The sequence below is a fragment of the Carcharodon carcharias genome, chromosome 9 (assembly GCF_017639515.1).
Source record: "Carcharodon carcharias isolate sCarCar2 chromosome 9, sCarCar2.pri, whole genome shotgun sequence".
NCBI classification, from domain to species: Eukaryota; Metazoa; Chordata; class Chondrichthyes; order Lamniformes; family Lamnidae; genus Carcharodon; species Carcharodon carcharias.
In genome coordinates, this window is record NC_054475.1 from 156,145,449 (window position 1) to 156,167,319 (window position 21,871).

The 21,871-nt window shown below is 39.4% G+C and overlaps 1 protein-coding gene across 2 annotated transcripts in view; it reads left to right on the forward strand.

Annotated features, from left to right (window-relative positions):
* The window catches only part of mtm1 (myotubularin 1), a 142,826-nt gene that overhangs the window by 112,268 nt on the left and 8,687 nt on the right, over positions 1-21,871 (forward strand). For both annotated transcript variants that reach the window (XM_041196002.1, XM_041196003.1), the window contains 7 exons: positions 4,421-4,504; positions 8,244-8,399; positions 11,830-12,018; positions 13,639-13,824; positions 14,216-14,422; positions 15,866-15,958; positions 17,286-17,399. In XM_041196002.1, coding sequence (XP_041051936.1) covers positions 4,421-4,504; positions 8,244-8,399; positions 11,830-12,018; positions 13,639-13,824; positions 14,216-14,422; positions 15,866-15,958; positions 17,286-17,399 — 1,029 coding nt within the window. The remainder of the gene's footprint in view (positions 1-4,420; positions 4,505-8,243; positions 8,400-11,829; positions 12,019-13,638; positions 13,825-14,215; positions 14,423-15,865; positions 15,959-17,285; positions 17,400-21,871) is intronic.

Consider the following 21,871-nt stretch of genomic DNA (forward strand, 5'->3'; position numbering starts at 1 on the left):
TGTGGAACTTTGCCCAACATATTTCTTAATCTGAGGCCAGGAAGTGAAAAATATCAAATTGAAAGAAAATGCATACAATGCTGCAAAGGTTAGTGGCAGATGAGAAGATTGTATAGAACATAAAAAAAATCTAACAGTGACTAAAAATATTGAGGATGAAATTAGCATACGAGAGAAAGCTGGCTAGAAATATAAACACATTTGTAAGAGTTTCTACAAGTAATTAAAAAGGAAAAGAGTAACTAAAGTGAGCATTGGTCCCCTGGCGAGTGAGAATGGAGAACTAAGGGAAGCAAGGAAATAGCAGAAGGGTTGAACTGATATTTTGTATCTGACTTCACTGTAGAAGGCACAAATAACATTCCAGAAATACTTGTAAATCATCACCATCACCAGGGAAAGGGTACTGGGAAAACTATTAGAACTCACTACAAACACTGGCTGACGAGTCCCCAGGACCTGATGGATTTCAGTCTAGGACCTTAAAAGAAGTGGCTGCTGAGATAGTAGATGCATTGGTTTTAATTTTCCAAAATTCCCTAAATTCTGGAAAGATCCCATCAGATTGAAAAATAGCAAATGTAACCCCTTTGTTCAAGAAAGGAGAAACAGAAAGCAGGAAACGACAGGCCAGTTAATCTAACATCTGTCATAGAGAAAATGCTTGAATCTATTATTAAGGAGGTTATATAAGCGTACTTAAAAAAAATTATACAGAGAGTCAACATGGTTTTGTTAAAGAGAAAATATATTGGATTAATTTATTGGAGTTCTTTGAGGAAGTAATGAGCAACGAGCAATGTGGATAAAGGGGAATGTATAGATGTGGTGTACTTAGATTTCCAAAAGGCATTTGATAAGGAGCCACATCAAAGGTTGCCACACAAAATAAGAGCTCATGGCATAAGGAATAACATGTTAGCATAGTTGGAGGGTTGGTTAGCTAACAGGAGTAGGGATAAATGGATAATTTTTGGGATGGCAAGATTTAACCAGTAGAGTGACATAGGGATCGGTGCTGGGGCCTCAACTATTTCCAATTTATATCATTGACATAGATGAAGGGACCGAATATATGGTAGCTAAATTTGCTGATCGTACAAAGATAGGTGAGACTAAGTTGTCAAGACGACATAATGGATTCTGCAAAAGGACATAGTTTTAAGTGGATGGACAAAAATTTGGCAGATGGAATATAAGTATAGGAAACCATGAAGCTGTCCAGTTTGGCAGGAAGAATAGTAAAGCAGCATATTATTTAAATGGAGAGAGATTTCAGAACTCTGGTACAGAGGGATCTGGGTGCCCTGGTACATGGATGTTAGAAAGTTAGTATGTAGGTACAGTAAGTGATTAGCGAGGGAGATGGAACATAAAAGGGAAGTTTTGCTACAGTTGTATAGGGCACTGGTGAGACCACATGTGGTGTACTGTGTACAATTTTGGTTTCCTAACTTAAAGAATATAATTCCATTAGAAGCAGTGCAAAGAAGGTTCACCCAACTGATTTTTGGGATGAAGGGGTTGTCTTTTGACGAAAGGTTGAGGCTGTATCCATTAGAAGAATGAGAAGTGATCTTACTGAAGCATATAAGATCCCGAGAGGATTTTTCCCCTAGAACTAGGGGACACAATTTAATATGAACAAACATACATACGAACATCTGAATTAGGAGCAGGTGTAGACCATTTGGCATCCCAAACTTGCTCCGCCATTCAATAAGAACATGGCTGATCTGATTGTGGCCTCAACTCCACTTTCCTGTCTACCAGCTATACCCTTTGATTCCCCTGTCAATCAAAAATCTATCTAACTCAGCCTTGAAAATACTTAATGCTCCTGCCTCCACTGCTCTATGGGGAAGAGAATTCCACATACTCACAAACCTCAGAAGAAATTTCTCTTCATCTCCATCTTCAAGGAGCGTATTTAATAATTGAATCTCTATGTATGTCGTTACTTATATTGACTCAACAAAGCTTTACAGTCATTGACATTGGAACATGACAAAACATATTTCCAAAGAACAATTGTAACAAATTAATCCATTTGGCTTTAGCTTCATTAATCTAAATGTGTAGCAAGTGAAAGGAATCCCATGCAGCAGGAATTTGTTATAGGTTAAATAGCAGGTGGATTTAACTAACCCAAAGTACTGTTATGCTGTGGAAAAAGTAATGGGTTAATCCAGTTAAGTCCTTGGGGGCTACGCAAAGATGTATTTTGCAAATAAGAACATACACTATTCCAATTTTTCATGTTTATCAAGCCCTTTCCTCAATTCAACAAGGTCATGTCCTTCGCCCTCGGATAGAAAATTCCAAAGATTCAGAACCATCTGAGTGAAGGAATTTCTCCTCATCACGGTCCTAAATGACTTCTTAGTCTGAGACTGTGACCCCTAGTTCTAGCCTCTTAGCTAGGGGAAACACCCTCCAACCTGTCAAGCCCCTTGAGAATTTTATGTCTCAATGAGATCACCTCACATTCTAAACTCTAGGGAATATAGGGCTGGTCAATTCGATCTTTCTCTTCGCATCTTAGCGATCAGCCTAGTGAACCTTTGTTGCCTCTATGGCAGGTTTTTTTTTTTGTTCATGGGATGTGGGCGTTACTGGCAACGCTAACATTTATTACCCATTTCTAGTTGGCCTTGAGAAGATGGTCATGAACCACCTTCTTGAACCATTGCTGTATATGTGGTATACGATTTTGACCAAGCAGGAACAAAGGCACGGCAGTATATTTCCAAGTTAGGAGGGTGTATGACTAGGGGAATTGCAGTTGATGGTTTTCCCATGCACCTGTCAACTTGAAAATGACCCATTTAGTCCTGCTGCGTTTTCTGTTCATTAACAAATCCTCAATTGACACTCAATCCATGAGCCCTAGTTTTGTGTAATAACCTCCTGTATGGCACCTTATTGAGTACCTTTTTGAAAATTCAAATACACTACATCCACTGGCTCCCCCTTATCTGCCCTACTATTTACAACCAGTGATTGTTCTAAGCCCTGCATGTGCGTGATGCACAGCAACCCAGAAGGCTCTGTGTAGGGAATTGTAAATTATTCCTATCAAGATATTGCAGGTGTGCAGCTGCTGTGGGTACCATGCATTTTAATCTTCTCTGCACCCTCTCCAAGGTCTTGTCATCCTCCTTACTGACTGAGTGTTGTGCCCAACTCTTTCAATTTAATGCATAGACTATATATTTTTTACTCCAATGTGTAGCACTTTACACTTGGCTGAACCAAATCTCATCTGCCATTGATCAGTACTTGCCTATTTTGTCCAATTTAGTTTGTGTTCCTGAAGTTGTCCCTCAGAATTAACTGCACCTCCCAGTTTAGTGACATATACAAATCGTAACTATTTGCATTGAGTTTCTGAGCTGAATTTATAATAAAATACAGTAACCATGTAAAACAGTATCCCACTCCAGGCTGTAAGTCCATCCTCAATATCATTCCTCTAACAAGTACCCAAGGTTTTCTATTCTTCAGACAATTTCCTCTCTCAAGTATTTTTCTGAATCCTCACAGCTCTGACCTCCTCCAGATTATGCCATTGATACCACTGCTCAGCCAGATTTATTTTTTAGTCTAAACTTTTTTTTTAAATGTTATTTTCCAGTTCTTACAGTGGATGTCCATCAATTTGGTATGAAATCTGTTTAAAACAGTCATTTTGCAAGGTGCAGGACCTTACCATTAACTTGTTCTTGTTTTGTGTTTGCATTTGAGTTTGGTTTGCTAAAGTGATAGTGCCAAAATAATTGAAAAGTATGGATTTGGAAAGGAGCCCATATAAACAATTACTCAGCTGATTACATGTGTTTTAAATTCTGTACATTTGATGTGCCTGTCAATAGCAGCCGCCACATTGGAATTTGCTGGGGTAAATTAATTTGATCACTTGCTGCTCCTCAGTCTGTTAGAACTGAGCTTGTTCAGGTCTGATTTCTTTTTGGGATAGCTCAAGTAAGAAGCTCAAAAGAACAAAACTCAGTGTGTAGATATCCTGGATGCAGCCTAATAGCAGTGGTTTTAATTAATATGTACCAAAAGAGCCTAGAACCTTGATGCCTTATACCATTTGAAGGGAGAGTGGAAAGCTGGAGTTATTGGTGGTGGTCATATTTTTTCCACTCTACTTTTGGCCTCTTTCTGAAACTAGCCAGCAGTAGAAACAACATAACTTCACTGATGGAAAGTACTGTCATCAAATGCTTAGAGTAATGCAGTTTGCCAACTCCAGCATGGTGTTGATTTTCTCATTGGATCTTTTGAACTCTCCTTTGCACAGTAGGTCTGATTGGAATATTCCATAAAGAGACAGCAGGAAAATTTTGTGCTCATAGAGGAAATGAATAAAAATATTAATCCTTTGCTCTAACAATTATTTTTATGTTTTCAGCAATTTTTTGCATTTGAAAATAAAGAAACTTACCCTGAAGATGGGTGGAAAGTTTATGACCCAATTGAAGAATTTAAGAGGCAGGTGAGTTGCTTTGTGAACTTTTATGATGGGGGGCCTACTCAGCCTAACTGGAATTGGAATTGTGTGAGCTATTTAACATTGAATTTACTTTACATCATTCAACAACCAAGCACTAAAGTCAAGTTTACAATCCCTTTATCTTTTTCCTCAGTAAAACTTTTACTCTTTTCCCTATCATGGTTGGCACATCCAGTTTAAAGACCTGCACCCCAACTCCCTTACACACACACACACGCACACACACTCCCCCCCCCCCCCCGCCCCCGACCCACTCTGCCCTTTGCGCCTTCAAGTTCAAGGAGTGCAGACTTGAGCGCTCTAGTGCATAACTTTTAGCCATCCATCACTAGATCTGGCTGGACCATGTTCAGAGCTATTGGGCCTCGCTGCTGTGCCAAATGTGTCAACTCCTCTGGGATCATCTTGGAGAACAGAAATAACCTCCAGCTTATATTCCCCACAACCAATGCTTCTTTAAATTTTTCTCCTCTGCTCCTTCTAGCCCCACCTTCAGTGGGTGTGGTTTGGTTTCTTAACACCAAGTTTGCAATTCAACTGTCTCTCACCCTTTTCTCCTCAACTGTCTATTCTAGCCCAAGCACATGTCTTCCTCTAGTTTCTTTCCCCTCTTCTCATGCCTTTCTACAAGCTCATCTTATCCCTGAACTCCACCTCCTGTTCCCTTGGCCTCATTCACACTAAGCTCCTGACCACTCGACGGTCCCAAGTATCAACTGACATTGTAAATTGCCCTGTCCTCAGCTACTATCACCTTTCATAAGCAGCAGTTATCAACCCCCTACCTTTGAGAAGAATAGAAAACATACTTGACCTCTTTGTCCTCTCCAACATTACTTGCATCTCTCAAATCCTTGAACCTTATGTCCCCAAACTCCATGCTCAAATTTCCCGCACCTCCACATTTGAATTAGGTTTCTGTCTCTGCCACAGCACCAAAACCAAATTCAAAAGTAGCATTCTCCGTAGTCGTCACTGCAGTGCGTTATGCGTTCTCAATTGCCTTGCAGTCTTTGACATAGACAATGCACCTGTTCTGTAATCCACCTCAGTGGCAGTAGTCTTGCTTGATTCCACTCTTATCTGTCCAATTATAGCCAGAGCATTTCCAGCAGTTGCATGTTTTGCCACACCGTTACCTCGAATTCCCCAAAGATCTCTCCTTGGCCCTTCCCTCAATCTTGTCTGTAACCTGCTCTTTGGCAAAACACCTGTAGACATGGGGGCAGCTATCACATTTGCTCAGCTGTAATTCTCCATGATCTCTCTCCACCCCTCCATTGTCAGACTGCTTGTCAGATGTCCAGCCTTTGATAAGATCTAATTTCCTCCAGTTAGACATTGGAAAGACCTGAAACCTTCATCTTTGGCTTCCAGCACAAGTTCTGTATCCATGACACTAATCCCGTCCCCATCATTGGTGGTTGAATGAGGCTGAACCAGACTGCTTGCAGCCTTGGCATCTTATTGAACTCCAAGCTGACCTTGCAGAGCTTTTTAACCCTATATCCTCTCCAGTATAAGACCATCTCTTTCGTTCGTAACATTTCCAGGCTCTCTCTCTGCCTCATCTACTGTTCTGCTGTAACCCTCATCCATGCCTCTGCCACCTTCTGGTTTGATTATTTCAGAGCTCTCCTGTTGGCTTCCCATTCTCGTCCCTCCGTAAACTTCAATCATCCAGTACTTTGCTCCCTGTATCCAATCCTTTACATGTCCCACGTGGCTGCCACCATTGGCTGACATACATTGGCTCCAGATCCATCAAAGTCTCTGTTTAAAAATTCTTATCCCTGTCTTTAAGTTCTTATGGCACAGCCCTTCTCTATCTCTAGAACTTCCTTGTGCCTCCATTTCCCACTGCTGGAACAGTCTATCCCTCCTTCATTCCTTTGCCCCACCATTGTTATCTGTGCCTTCTGCTGTCTAGGCCCCACATTCTGGAAATAATTTTTGGCTGATTACACCTCTGTGGCATCTTGGGTTGTTTATTTACATGAACATTGCTATGTAAATGTGTGTTGCTGTCATTTTGTACCAGTGTATCACATTTATTTCCACTGTTATTTGTCAGGAGTGCTATAGAGAGTTGGGTTAGGGTAGTGTGTTGTGATTTTAGTTTCTATTCTTAAAGTCAACCACAACTACCTATTGAGCTATTCAGCCACCCTCACTGGTTTAATAAATTCACTCAGTTGAAGTTTATACTCTATTTGGTACATATCCATCAATAATGAATATGATCCTGCTAGATCGATACAGAATAAGATTGCTGTTCTGGTATGTAAAAATCATACTAAGTTACTCGAGGGGGTGTTGCAGGATGGGCGACGTTGAGGGAGTGGCGCGGGATGCGTGAGTAACCCATTTAAAATAACTACAGACTAGGAGGACTTTAGTGAGGGGTTGCTGAGCTTTTAAGAACAGTACCAGCTCAAAGTTATTTATACTCTGCAGTTGTTCAGTTTATTTGTTAAATGATGTATGTGTTTAAGTGAACTGGCTTTCATTCAGGGACTTGGCAGTAGGTTGTCCAGCAATTTACTCAATGCAGGATTCCCAGGATGTTAATTGTCTTCTCTGCACCCGTTTGCACCCAAATCAACCAGCTGTTTTTTAGCTGCATTCTTTTTGGTGTTAACCACCCTTGGTAGACAGATTGACTGAGTGAATAATTTTAGTTCTCATTCTATCCCTGAAAGAAGATAGTAAGAACTGTTCTCCACGTCTGAATTAGTAAGTGCTGAGATGAATTTTGTTCAGCCTGCTATAAATATGTTAAAGCTTTCAAAGTCCAAATTCTGGTGCTTTAGCATTCTCATGTGGTTAGCTGAGGCAACTGCATCTAATCAGAAAGGAAAGTCTAAGGACAGTATTTTTTATTCAAAGCATTGCTACACTCTCTGGATGAAAGTCTTAATGTCAAGAGACTTATATATTTTATTTATAATATTGGTATTGTATTGATTCATAAGAAAAGAACAGATATTGCGTTCCCCCAAGATGTTAAGTGGAATTCTCCTGAGGATGATGTTTTCTTTTAAGATAGGGCAATACTTTGGTGGGTGGGGTTTTGGGGGGAAGTGTGCTCTGCCATACTCCCTGCACCGCCCCCCCCCCCCCCCCCCCCCCCCCCCCCAACCCCTTAAGCAGGACAGCTTTCACAATTCTAGTTAATTAACTTGGTTTAACGTTTTGGCTAACTGGCACCTGTTATTTACTAATATCATTCATTCATTAAATTTCCATATGCAAATGGAGATTTTGCCATGTAATGGGGAGAGGGCAAGAAATCACTTGGGATGCTGAACATTTAAGAACCTTGACATGTATAGTATCTTGACTAAGTTCCCTTCCCATATTCGGCATTGGACAATGCCTTTTTCATGAAGATTAAGTCTTCAGAGAAAATGACCCTATAATATAATATTGGGCAGACCTTTAAGAAAAATTATATTCATTCAAGGGATGTGGGCGTTGTTGGCTACTCCAGCATTTATTGCCCGTCCCTAATTGACCTTGACTACCTTAATAGGAGGTAGTATAATTTTCCAACTGTGGCATATGGAAATGCTGATTCAAGCACAATATTAATCCTAATATTTTAGTTTAAGATATTTGACAAAAGGAAGTTTATTTCTATGTTTTAGATAATGCGAATGATGCTTTTGATTTGCTCTTAGTCACTTTATTTAAGTTTTTTTATTTTATATTCTTACAGGGCTTACCTGACGAAAAGCGGAAATGGAGAATCACAAACATAAATCAATACTATGAGCTTTGTGACACCTATCCACCAATCTTAGTGGTTCCAGGAAGTGCCAGTGATGATGATCTGCGAAAAGTTGCAGCCTTCAGGTCCAAGGGTCGATTACCGGTGGGTGTATATATAATATATATTAATTAACATATATTACATAAAGCATATAATAATATCTGGTTTATCCATTTACCTTTCATACTGAATTCCTTTTTTAAATAAAATATCATAACGGAATCATAAAGTTGGAGTTTCCGAGACCCCCATTTCTTTTCTCCAACCTAGCCTGTTTCCTATTTCTCAAAATTTCAAGTTGAACTGCATGAAATATTTTTTATTGATTTTTTAAAAACCAACATTTTCAATTTAAATTATTTTTACCCTACTGTACTAAATACACACATGGGTGTGTGTTTCATTGGAATCTCATTCTAAATGCTTTTTGCTTCTGTAAGTGGTGCAGTGATAGGCATTTCCAATGTTAAAAGTGCTTCGCTTCCCTTTCACAGCCTGTGTCAATGCATTTTTTTTTTGGTGAAAGCATATCATCTTATGATTGGCCCTGGGTCCTCATAAATCATTCAATATGCTCTTTTTCATCTGCCTATTTCTCCTTCAGTAACTGAAGTTTCTTGTGTAAAATAAGGGTTTAACAAATAAATTACATAATTCACTACACGGTTAAAATAATCCATTGAACTGCCTTCTGTATTTTCCAGCGCAATTTCCATTAAAGTTTATATATGAAGACTTCAGCCTCTGCCAAAAGCTTGGGATTTGACTTAATTACAACTCTGGGGGAGATATGTTCTGTGTTCCATTAATAGAATTTTTTTAATGTAATATATTGACAAACATTCTAGTAGGCAATTCATTAAGAAGCTTCAACATGCAGGATGTGAAAAGGGAAAATATATTTTGTCCTTTAACTATTTTTGGTAAAATCCCTGACATCTGAAGAAATGAATAATTAATTTGAGTGGTCCCTTAATTTTTTGAAAAGGGGCAGGAACTTTTTTCAATCCCAGATGGAGCATCATACTTCAACAGGTCCTCATTTCCAAAGTGAAAAAAGGAAAGTGTTATCTTTACTCTGTTAGAAAACAAGTGAAAGTAAACTTCGACTCCCAATGTGCAATGGCAGGAATTGATGATTGGCTCAGACTAACCACCACCTACATCCACTTGCTGCACCACTGACCCACAGTGGCAGCAGTGTGTACCATCTACAAGATGTACTGCAGCAACACACCAAGGCTTTTTAGACAGCACCTTTCAAGCCCGAAACCTCTACCACCTAGAAGAACAAGGGCAGCAGATGCATGGGGGCACTGCCACCTCCAGGTTCCCCTCCAAGCTACACACCATCCTGACTTGGAAATAAATTGCCGTTCCTTCATGCTTGCTGGGTCAAAATCCTGGAACTCCCTCCCTAACAGCACTGTGGGTGTACCTACATCACATAGACTGCAGTGGTGTAAGAAGGCAGCTCACCACCGCCTTCTCAACGGCAAGTAGGGATGGGCAATAAATGCTGGCCTAACCAGCGATGCCTACACCCCATGAAAGAATAAAAAATCTACACTTGTTCAGATTTTATTGTGTTAACAACCTTGATGTGTTGTTGATCTTAAAATTGCTTTTTGAGTAAAAATTTAATCTGACCATGCATATGCAGTGCAACCAAAGGAGTGCTGTCGCTTCAAACCAGAATATTGTCTTAATTGTTAACAGTTTGAACAAGGTATTTTTATTTTTTAAAAAATGGTAAGTATTTTTAAAAATGAGCAATATTTGTTCCAATACGGATTTGTATGATTTTGTTCCAAAATTTTGGTTGTAATTGCTAATGTGTGAAAGATGTTTGTTTCACAGGTTCAAAGTTCTTCAGAAATGTAATATTGCACATACAGTACTTGTACATTATATCCACAGACTGTTTACAGCCTGCAGAATTTATTCAAAAAACATCGCCCTGATAATTTGAGAGAGACTTGTGAAATCTTGCGTTAGTTTTTTGAATTACATTTTTAGTTTTCTTAAATGTAAATTATCAATAATACATATAAAATACATTAATAATAGGTCATATTATTTCTTTCACTTTCTTGAAGTGAGACAGTTGTCACAAAATTCCCAACACAATGACTCTTGCAAGACAAAAATAGAATCTTTGTCACCATGTAGTCACATAACAAAGATAATGTTGAATCACCAAGCTAAAAACCTCATCTTGGCTTTGTATACATAGGAAACAGAAATAGGAACACCATGTTTTAATTCTGTGCAATAAGTGAACGTGGATTGGAAAAGTCTTTCATACAAAGCCTTGTGCCTCCAAGATTGGTGATGTGGTGCTTTGATCAGTTCTGTTGTGGAATGCCATGAATTTAATTATTTACTTGTCGTCAACAGATAATTAGAGTGCCTTTTTTAGTGGAAGAAGAAGTGGGTGGTGGGGGCATGGTGTATGGATAAAGTGAGGCTCAGTTATTGTGTTCCAAGTGTTTTTTTTTTGTAGATATTGAGAGAAATTGATGTTTTTTAAAAATATTTTTGGGGAATATTGTGTTATTCTGTAAAGTCTGTTTGTGTTTATGATTTAATTAAGCTGGGCAGAGATTGATAGGAAACAAGTTGTCTGGGGAGGTTGAGACATGAAAAGGATAGAAGTGTTAGGTTTGAGATGCAAGTAAATAGGTTAGATCTAACATTTGCATTTTTAGATAAGTTGAGAGTTTGAGTATCAAAGGGGGGTCAGAAGTGACAAGCAACTTGTTTGCATCTTACAGGAGTTTCATGGGTAAATAGAGGGGGGCATATTATATTTTTTGACCCCAAAACAAAGACAAAATAGAGACATGAAAGATTTTATATTTGGCAGGATTTGAGTTTCAAAAAGGTGAGAACTATGGAACCTGAGATGAAAGGAGAAAAAACGGTATTTTAAAGTTTGAGCTGTTGAGGTAGCAGCTGGAGCTGTTTGAGCTGTTGAGTTGGAGCTGTCAGCTCTGGGCTGGGAGGAGGTGCCGTTTGTCAAGCCATCCAGTCAAGCCAAGAAAGTCTTGGGCTGCAACAATAAGTTTTATTCTGAAGTTTGGATTCCACAGCAGAGTGGAAGAGAGCTACAGGCCATGTGGTATGCCTCTATTAAAGCTGCAGCTAATAATACTGGATTTCTTATAGTTAAGCATCCATAAGGGAGTGTTGCCAGGAAGGTGATTACTTGTGGGTCTGACCAAGAGGAGAGACTAGCCTTAATTATTCAACTGTAATCTTGTGTTCTTAAGTTTTCCTTTATTCTTGTTAATAATAAAATCCCAAAAGTGTTACTGGACCTCTTACTGCTGAGATTGATATGTTGTCATCTTGTTTTCAGCATACAAAAAAAAAAGGGTATGACCCGCAAGCCAAGTTTCCCTCTGGGTTTTGGTTTGCGCAGCAGTTAACATCGGCTGTGGTCGTAACAATAAGGCTGCATGAAATAACCATAAATTCAGTTTTAAAAATCAACTTTTGTAATGACCTGTGTTTGCATCTGTTTCAGGTGTTATCCTGGATACATCCAGACAATCAAGCCGTGATTGTTCGTTGTAGTCAGCCTCTGGTTGGCATGAGTGGGAAGCGCAGCAAAGATGATGAAAAATATCTTGATATTATTAGAGACTCCAATGGGCAGACCCAGAAGTTAACCATCTTTGACGCAAGACCAAGTGTTAATGCAGTAGCCAACAAGGTGTGTAACAATGTAAAAGCTGAAGCATAGTGCACTTAAGGGTAAGATGGTGTTGTGGTTAGGGTAATAGGCTGCTAACTTAGAAGCAATGACAGTTTTTTAATGAATGTTCTTCAGGACCTGGCTTATATGTAATGAGTCCACATTACTTTGTAGCCCACACACTCTATGTGCCCTCTGCAATGACCTGGCAAGCTGCTCATGTGAAAACAGAAAATGCTGGAAATATACAGCAGATCTAGCAGCATCTGACGAGAGAGTTCAGGTTGATGACTCTTCATCAGAACATTTCCACAGATGTTGCCAGACCTGCTCGGTATTTCCAGCATTTTCCATTTTTATTTCATCCAGCATCCACCGTATTTTGCTTTTATAGCAAGCTGCCCAATTGCACAATCATTAAGAGAAGGCCCACCACTCTCTACTTGGGGCCACTAAAGATCGGCAATAAATGCAGCTTTGTCCGTGTTTCTGACATCCCAAGAAAAAATAAAAAAGAATATAGTGTTTTGCTTTTAGAGATTAGGATAGTTTTCTCCTCTGCATTCTGTGTTGCAAGTTCCCTGATTTTTGTTTATTACTGGGTCACATTGTGTAACTACACAAGAAAGCTGCTCCACTTTAGTTTCCTCTATTACAATCTTAACAAATTTTCCATCCATCCCTTCTTCACACTCTCTACAATCTATTAATCACTTCCAAAAGAATAAATAGAGCTCTAGCAGGGAGCACTGAGCGTCTGTTTGTCAATTAGATGGTTATCTGTACGAATCCTAATACTGTCCGACACCCATGCCTAGTCTGTATTTTAGGGTGAGGTTGTGCCGTTGTACTGTTCTGAGGACTGGTTTCATTGCCAGGTCATCTCTTACAAGATTAGTATTGTTTAAAATAGTAAAATGGTCCACTGTGTTCCAGTCTGATATTGAAGGTAATTGTTTAAAAGACCTCATTTAAAAGGCGTGAAAAAGTAGAAAAGGATTACTGATAATTAAACAAAATTTAAGATAAAGACTTTGAATGAATGAAAAGCAAAAATAACTGTGTCAATATTTAATTCTGGCCCACACTTGAAGGGAATGGTTTAGAAGTATCTGTAATTTTGCACAGTTGAAACCTTTCTATTGTAATCATTGAAGTAATTTAACAACATTGCGTATTGCAATACCTGTACTGAAATGTATTATCAGCCCACATATTAACTACATTAAATCTCTAAAGTTACCATCTAACTACATCATGTGCCACGTTTAACTGCTGCCAAAGTTACAACTCTGACATCATTTGTTCTATTAAAAAGCTAGTATATTAATCAAAGGCCCATTGCATGTAAATTATTGTGAAAAACATTTTAAATGTTTCATTATCTTTCTATGGAATTCATCAAGGTGATGTTAAATTCCAGCGTATTTAATCCTTCCTGTAAATTGAGAGAATATTTTACAACATTTAAATAGGTCTATATCCGCTATGTTTAAATTAGTGTTCAACTTTTGATATGTGTATTGCTGCCCTGCCCAACACTGTACAATGTCTGCTTTTCTTGTTTAGTTACAAAGGCTAGTTTGCATTGCAAGTAATTGAGAAGAAAGCCCTTATTAAATCCCACACTCTCTTCAGGCCACAGGAGGGGGCTACGAAGGTGACGATGCCTATCAGAGAGCAGAGGTCATCTTCCTCGACATTCACAATATTCATGTGATGAGGGAATCTCTAAGGAAGTTAAAGGACATTGTGTACCCTAGTGTAGAGGAATCCCACTGGCTGTCAAGTCTTGAATCAACACACTGGTTAGAACATATTAAGGTGAGATGCTGATTTGTAAATAGTGGCTTTATATAGCATTAGTTACTTAGAGATTATTTTTAAAGAAGTTGGAAATTAAAATGTAAACTAAAGAAGTAAGATGAACATCCAGTAATCTAGTTTTTGGTGAGCATCCTAGTTGAGTTTTTTTTTTACATATAAACCATCCAATGCTTGAGTTTTTTAATAAGGTGTAACAATTAACATTAAAGTCAAGAAGTTATTCATGTGACTATTATTAATTGTACCAGTTGAGTTTTCTGTGCAAGCTTTGAATTAAGTTATGTATTTCTTAACATGATCACTAGTTTGCATTGTTATTTCCATTTAAAATTCAGAAACATATCCATTTTTTAAAAACACATTGTACAGCTTATATTTTTATATGTAGTTTGTTCTGGCAGGGGCAATTCGAGTAGCAGATAAGGTTTCATCTGGGAAAAGTTCAGCATTGATACATTGCAGTGACGGCTGGGACCGTACTGCACAGCTTACTTCTCTGGCTCTACTGATGCTTGATAGCTTTTATCGAACAGCTAAAGGTTTTGAAGCACTCATTGAAAAGGAATGGATAAGTTTTGGACACAAATTTGCAACGGTAAGAACTCTAAGTCACTATTCATCTTCGATTGGGATGTGCATGTCATTTGTTTCTGAGACTAAAATAAACCAATATACCTTTCAACATAATACTTTTGCAAAGTTGAAATTTTTGATGTCATCACTTTAGTTGTTGATGTAAGGAAATCTGCTTATAGTGATAAAAACAAAAAACTGCGGATGCTGGAAATCCAAAACAAAAACAGAATTACCTGGAAAAACTCAGCAGCTCTGGCAGCATCGGCGGAGAAGAAAAGAGTTGATGTTTTGAGTCCTCCTGACCCTTCAGCAGAACTGCGGTTCTCTGCCGATGCTGCCAGACTTGCTGAGTTTTTCCAGGTAATTCTGTTTTTGTTCTGCTTATAGTGAATTTGATATCATGAAACTTCAATTAATTAAAAGTTAGTATTGCCTATAGAGGCAAAAGGATAAGTTAATTAGTTTTTCATCGTGAAAAATCTCGAGAGCAGCGGAACATTGCTTGGGAAATTGGTGCCAAAGTTATAAAGAACTTAATTTTGTTTGTACATTGATCCCTTTGTTGCAATTTACAAAACATTCATCTAGTTTGGCTCCAGCAAAAGATCTTTCACAAGAACTTAATCTTTTTAAGCAGTATGTAATCAATTGAGTTTATGCACTAAAATTGCATTTCATTGAAGGATTAATTTCCCTAAATTGACCATTTGAACTTTCTGCTGTTACTGCTCCATTAAATTGTACATTAATTGTATTTTTCATTGGGGAGGCAGCAGCATAGTGGTATTGTCAATGACTAGCATTCCAGAGACCCAGGATAATGCTCTGGGGACCAGGTTTGAATCCCATTTGAATTCAATAAAAATCTGGAATTAAAAGTCGGATGATCATGAAACCATTGTTGTTTGTTGTAAAAACCCATCTGGTTCACAAATGTCCTTTAGGGAAGGAAATCTGCATCCTTACCTAGTCTGGCCTACATGTGACTCCAGACCCACAGCAATGTGGTTGACTCTTAAATACCCTCTGAACAAAGGTAATTATGGATGGGCAGTGATGCCCACATCACCTGAATGAATATTTTTTTTTTAAATTGTGTGCATTTGATGTTCATTAACTGGGGATTCACATGTGTCTCTCTAAATAGGAACAGACTGGAACTCTGAGGGCCAGGTTAGGATGTTTGTAGTGTGTATCTCTGTTTCCAAAAAAAGTGTTAAGATTGGCTCCAGTTCTGTCCTTCACCACCTGGTTTTCTGGATTATAACAGGTTCTTCATAGTGCAGTTTATTATTTTACCCCCTTCTTTGCTAAAAGACAACTGCTGCAGGTCTCACTTCCCTAGGCAGTTACGGATTCATCATCTGTTCTTCAAGCTAAAATCACCTCTAATTTTTAGTTGATGTAAGTTTATAAGGCATGTTTTGATAAACAGAAGTTGACTTAATTTTTTTTACTTTAGAGAATAGGACATGGTGACAAGAACCATGCAGATGCAGATCGGTCTCCTATATTTCTGCAGTTCATTGACTGTGTGTGGCAAATGACAAAGCAAGTAAGTGGTTTTAATACTAAGTGGGGGAAATGTAATATGTTAGTGCATTTTATAATAGAAGTGCTTGATAGGCAACTATTAAACACCATTGCATATCTGAAACTTTTGACTATTCTTCCACAGAGAGGATGTGGGCATATTACTTAAAAAAAAACATTTAAAGTTAAACTGACTCCATTCCCTAAACTATGTGCTCCACCCTCTCTCACACAACTGCCTGAGACTAAGCTAGACTGTTCTCAACCTCAGTGTCATTTTTGACCCTTAAAATTCCTTAAAACCTAACCAAGCTTTTGGCCCCCTGACCTAATAGCTCTTTGTCTGGTGGAAATATCATTGTAACTCTTTATGTGGCTTGGTGTCATATTTTGTTTTTATTCTCTGAATTGCCTTGGGACATTTTATTACATTAATGGTGCAACATAAATTTAAATTGTAAAAGTTTAAATTCACAGGACCATAACAGATATAGGTTTTGGGGGGCTGTTTAAAACTAGCATCCTGGAGATAATGAGAGAATTTGACATTCCAGCAACTGTATACTTTCAATATTGCTGTGACAATGCTGTTCATTTGAACTCAGCAGAGGTCAGTACCAAGTTGGGCTGGTGGACTGGACTCTGGGGGAGGTATTCAGTTTGGACAAGCAGGTATTGTGGAACTTTTTTTTAGACAATTAAGTGGCATAGACACTAACCAAAAGGCATATTGGCTTTTGGAAAAAAAAAAAGGGCATTACACAAGACATTGCAGAAGACAGCACTACTGGAAGAGTGGTTCTGTCCTGGGATGTAGGACAGAATACAGATGGGTTGTTCTGTTTAAGTAAAATGAGTTATTTAAGTAGGATGGTGTCACATATTATTTGGTATCTTTATGTTGACTATAAATTGCATCCATTTGAATTAAACTGCTGTGATCAAAACAATTGCTCTGCATGTTTCATCTTACTGTGGGGTAAAGCACAATTTGAACCAAACATTACTTCATCTAGATAAAAGCAAAATACTGCAGATCCTGGAAATCTGAAATAAAAACTGAAAATGCTAGAAAAACTCAACAGATCTGACAGTATCTGTGAAGAGAGAAACAGAGTTAATGTTTCGAATCATAGAAGAATCCATAGAAGAGTCTGTCTGAAGAAGTCATACGGACTCGAAATATTAACTCTGTTTCTCTTTCCAGAGATGCTGTCAGACCTGCTGAGTTTTTCCAGCATTTTCTGTTGTTACTTCATCTAGTATTAACTTTGTCCATTTTCAGATGGATTTAACAAAACGTGCTTAAAAGGGATGCTTTTCTTGACATTATTTTCTCTTGGCTCTAGTTTCCGACAGCTTTTCAGTTTAATGAGCTTTTCTTGATTACCATTCTGGATCACCTGTACAGCTGCCGATTTGGGACCTTCCTTTATACCTGTGAGCAACAGCGGTCAAAGGAGGTTGGTACAAGCAGATTTTGGAAACTTTCTACTAGCCATCTAGTGGGGATTAGCAAGGCGCATCCAGCAGTACTGCTGTTATTGTAATATCTGCTGAAGTACTTCATTACCTGTCCTATAGCATTAAGGTGGTGGTGGGGGGGTATGGAGTTAATAAAATGTTCCATATTTCATGCTCTGTGTGTATAACTTCATTTTATGCATTTAAGTTGTGCTATAAATGTAACACTTTCTATTAACTTTGGTTATTTCACTGTTCAATTTTCCATTCAGCTGCTTGTGTTTCCCTTTGGCACTTTGATTTCTCCTGGTTCTAACCCAATGGGACTCAACCTTCCTTTCTTTATATTTCCCTGTTTCTGGTATTTTCTGGGAGAGCAGGAGTCAGCACACATCTAAGGAATCAGTTGAAGAGGGAAGGGACAGGGAAGCAACTATACTAAAATCTTGTCTCATTTCTTCCATTTTGCAATTAAAACTCAAACTATGGAACCCTTGGTGGAAGGGGTGTGTGGAGGTAAAATTGCAGCATACTTTAATAAAACAGATTGTGTATATGTGTTGACTGCTATTCTAATCCTGGGGCCATTAATTTTCCTGGTTAGTCGACTTGCTGTGTCATTCCTAAATGCTCTGGGTTGTATTAATATGTTATGGGCATTTTAAGAAACACTAATTTTTTGAGTCTCCCCACCCCCCCCCACCCAACTTTAACCCTCTCCCCTCTCCCTCAATCATGCATGATATTATTCCCCCTTTCAAGGTTCACCAAATAATTCACCAAACAATCACAGAAAGGTCCCAATGAAATGATGACACCCATTGTAGGCATCTGGTTATAACTATCATCCGATATATATGCAGCATGGGTCATTAATATTAAGAGCAGCAACAATATAATGCAGCGTTAGTTGTGTGCACCCTAAAGGTGATCCCACCACGATTATTAAACAAACCAGAAACTACAAATTTTACTTTAACAACATCGTGCAATATTGTTAATTTGACAGTAGCAATTAATTTGACAATATCCCATTAGTTATTTATAACTGCTCAGACAATAACGCTAATTTCGGTGACTACATAAGTCCTCATTAACATGTTCTGCACATTGAACCATATGGACATGAGGACAGTAAATTCATATTTGGGGGAAAGATTCGATATTGCAGCCCAGATAAACTACACAAAATCTTTTCTGTAGAGGTAGAAGACTTTCATCTGCTTGGTTGCATGATATTCAATTTAATTCTTTCATATAAGGGGTGTAATTGGATTCTATTTTATCAGTAATCTCACAGGGTAAAAAGATCAAATGACTCCTGAGCAACAAAGTGGAATTATTGGACAACATAGGTTGTCTTTGTCAGTGGAAGCATTGGAGCCCTCATGTGCTTCTGTGCAACACAATTTTGATGAGGACTGAGGACAAAGACTGGTTCACAATTGTACCTGTGTTTTCTTGATCAGCAAGCCTGAAGACTCTGCTGCTTTCCACTACAATATATTTTCAATATTTACCATGCAGCACAACTTTATCACAATATTTCAATATCTCAAAAAATTCATGTAAAGCAGCAAGATAGGGGAGTAATAGGTAAATAGACAAAAGGACAAGATTGAAGTCAATGGAAAAACCCTTGAGAGTCATGTGCAGTGTAAAACAGGTTACTGATTCAAAATGAGTCCATTACACACTTCTGTCCTGGCAATCTCACCCCACAAATCCCCCTCACAGTAAACTTTCATTAGCAACAAAATAAACAGAACTCCAGCCATGATTCCACCCTCTATTCGCAAGGTAATTATAGGTGACAAAGGCCATCTAACCCATTTCATCTCATCCATCCCAGAATGACTAGGACCATACGTATTATGAGCAGGAGTAGGCCATTCGGCCCCTTGAGCTTACTTTGCCATTTGATGACATTGCCTACATTATACAGTGACTACAGCTCAAAAATACTTAATTGGCTGTAAAGTGATTTGGGACATTGTGAAAGGTGCTGTATAAATGTAGTTTTGTCTTTCTTTCATTACACCTGCATGCAGTAGGCAGTGTGACTAGCAGCGCATTGGAGGCCCCATGCTGATTTTCGAAGGATCATTAATCACAGAGCAATCAACTGATGTTAGGAAGGTGGCTACAAAGAAATCACTACATTTACAAAACAATTCAACTCTGTAGCCAACCTTCCCCTGCCCCCACTCCACCCCCTTCACTACAACACCCCTCTAAACTCCCCACAACCTCCACTGAAACCTCTCAGCTGCACTCAAATCTCCTATTCCCCCCCAAAACACCCCCACCCTGCACTCCCCTGCCCTCCCCACACACACACACACACACAGCATCCAAGCATCCACTTGGTCCTAAAGTTACAGGGATCTCACTTACCATATTTCAAGCAAGAACACTGTCCTCACAGCTGCTGCGCTATGTTGACCTTCCATTCGAATGGAGCATGGCTGGGTAGCTCCACTTGGTGCCTTTGTTTAGCATAGCTGTTTGCATGCTGGGCTGTTTGGTTTTCTGGTAGGCTTTTGTAAAAAAAAAACTCAAGTGAAATTGACACTGACAGACTGGCTTTAAAAAAGATTGGAATTCTTCGGTTCCGATCTTTTTCAAGCCAGTCTGCGGCTCTAACTGCTCAGTCTGGACGATGAGAAACTCCGTTTAAAACACGGAGCCCCGGTCCCCCCACCATCTGCAGCCCCCTCTCCCGCACCTTGACTGGCCACCCTGCAGTCATTTAATGGCCAATTGGCTGTTAATAGATTGGAGGTGGGATTTCTGCCCCTCAGCAACAGGAAGTCCCACTCAGAGCTGTCAGCCAATTTGAGGTTGGCAGCTCTCCAGTATTTTGGGACAGGGTGTACTGCGTCAGATCAGGATTTAGGTAAATGTTTGGGTGTCTTGCAGGAAATAAGCTGGCATGTCCTGGTAAGGGTAAGGTGGGGTTTCAGCGGCTCATGGAGTAGGGCAACCTGGGGGTGGGATGAGGGGAGTGTCAAACCTTGGCGCCCTCCAATGGGAGGGACCACCATCAGCCTGCACAGGGAAACCTGTCAGGCTGGCTGCTTCTGATGCCCTTAAGTGAGCTACTTAAGAGCCTCAGTTGGCCCACTGGCAAATGGGCTGCCAGATTCCACTGGTGCAACTGTGGTGGGGGCAAAGGTGGCTGGGTAGGTGGTGGGCAGACGGCCAGTTGGATTTAATGAGAACCCCTACCTACAAAGCCGCTGGCAGGGGAGCATAAAATGCAACCCAGAGTTTGTTTCTGTATGACTTCCTTGCCTGCTTCTTGTCGTCATTGCAATTCTCCACCTCCAACTTCTCTTTGCATTCTCTTTCTTTTGCATGTCTTACACAGAATTTTTCTTTCCCTCCCTCCATCTCTCCATGTACATTTAAAATTACGTATGTTTCAAGGCCCGCATCTTTATATGTTCTATCCTTGGATACCGAACCACAGCTTTCCTCATTGACATCAGCATAACTTTGTAACATCCTTTGAAAACTTATAAAAATTTCAGTTTATATGTACTTGTACTTTGGAACTCTGCCTCAGAAGGTGGTGGAGGTAAATTGATTCCCTTGCCTAACAACAATCTAAGGTTATCAGAGGTAGATGGGAATGTGGAATTCAATGCACAAACAGATCAGCCATGATCTTATTGAATGGTGGAGCAGGCTCGAGGGGCTGAATGGCCTACTTCTCCTATTTTGTATGTTCTTATGACCCTGTTGAAAGTCAAGGGGAGGTGGTTAGACATTCTCGTTCAGTACTGCATTAACGTGCTATGCTCCCTCACCTTGGAAGATGGGGATGTTTTTGGAACTGTCTCCCTTGGTTCATTGATTAATTGTCCACCATCATTCATGACTGGATGTCACAGGACTATAGAGTTTTGATCTGATTGGTTAACTCTGTCTACAGCATACTACTCTTTAGCAGGCATGTAGTCCTGTGTTGTAGCTTTATCAGCTTGGCACATTATTATTACTACGATGATGATGCTTGGTGCTGCTCCTGGCATATTTTTTACACCCTTCATAGAAGCTGGGTTGACTCTTGGGCTTGATGGTAATGGTAAAGTGAGAGATATATCAGGCCATGATGTTACAGATCACTGTGGAATACAATTCTCCTGCTGCTGATGACCCACAGTGCCTGGCTGATTTCCAGCAAGCTCTGTTCAGAATCAATGTCAGTGTCTCACTACGTGCTGGAGAGTGTCTTCGGTGTGAAGATCACAGAATAACGGTATAGAAGGGGGCCATTCGGCCCATCGTGTCTGCACCGACTCTTTGAGCATTTTAACTTCGTGCCAACTTCCTGCCTTTTCCCCATAACCCTGCACATTGTTTCTGTTTAAATAATCATCCAATGCCCTCTTGAATGCCTCAATTGAACCTGCTTCCACCACACTTCCAGGCAGTGCATTCCAAACCCTAACTATTCGCTGTG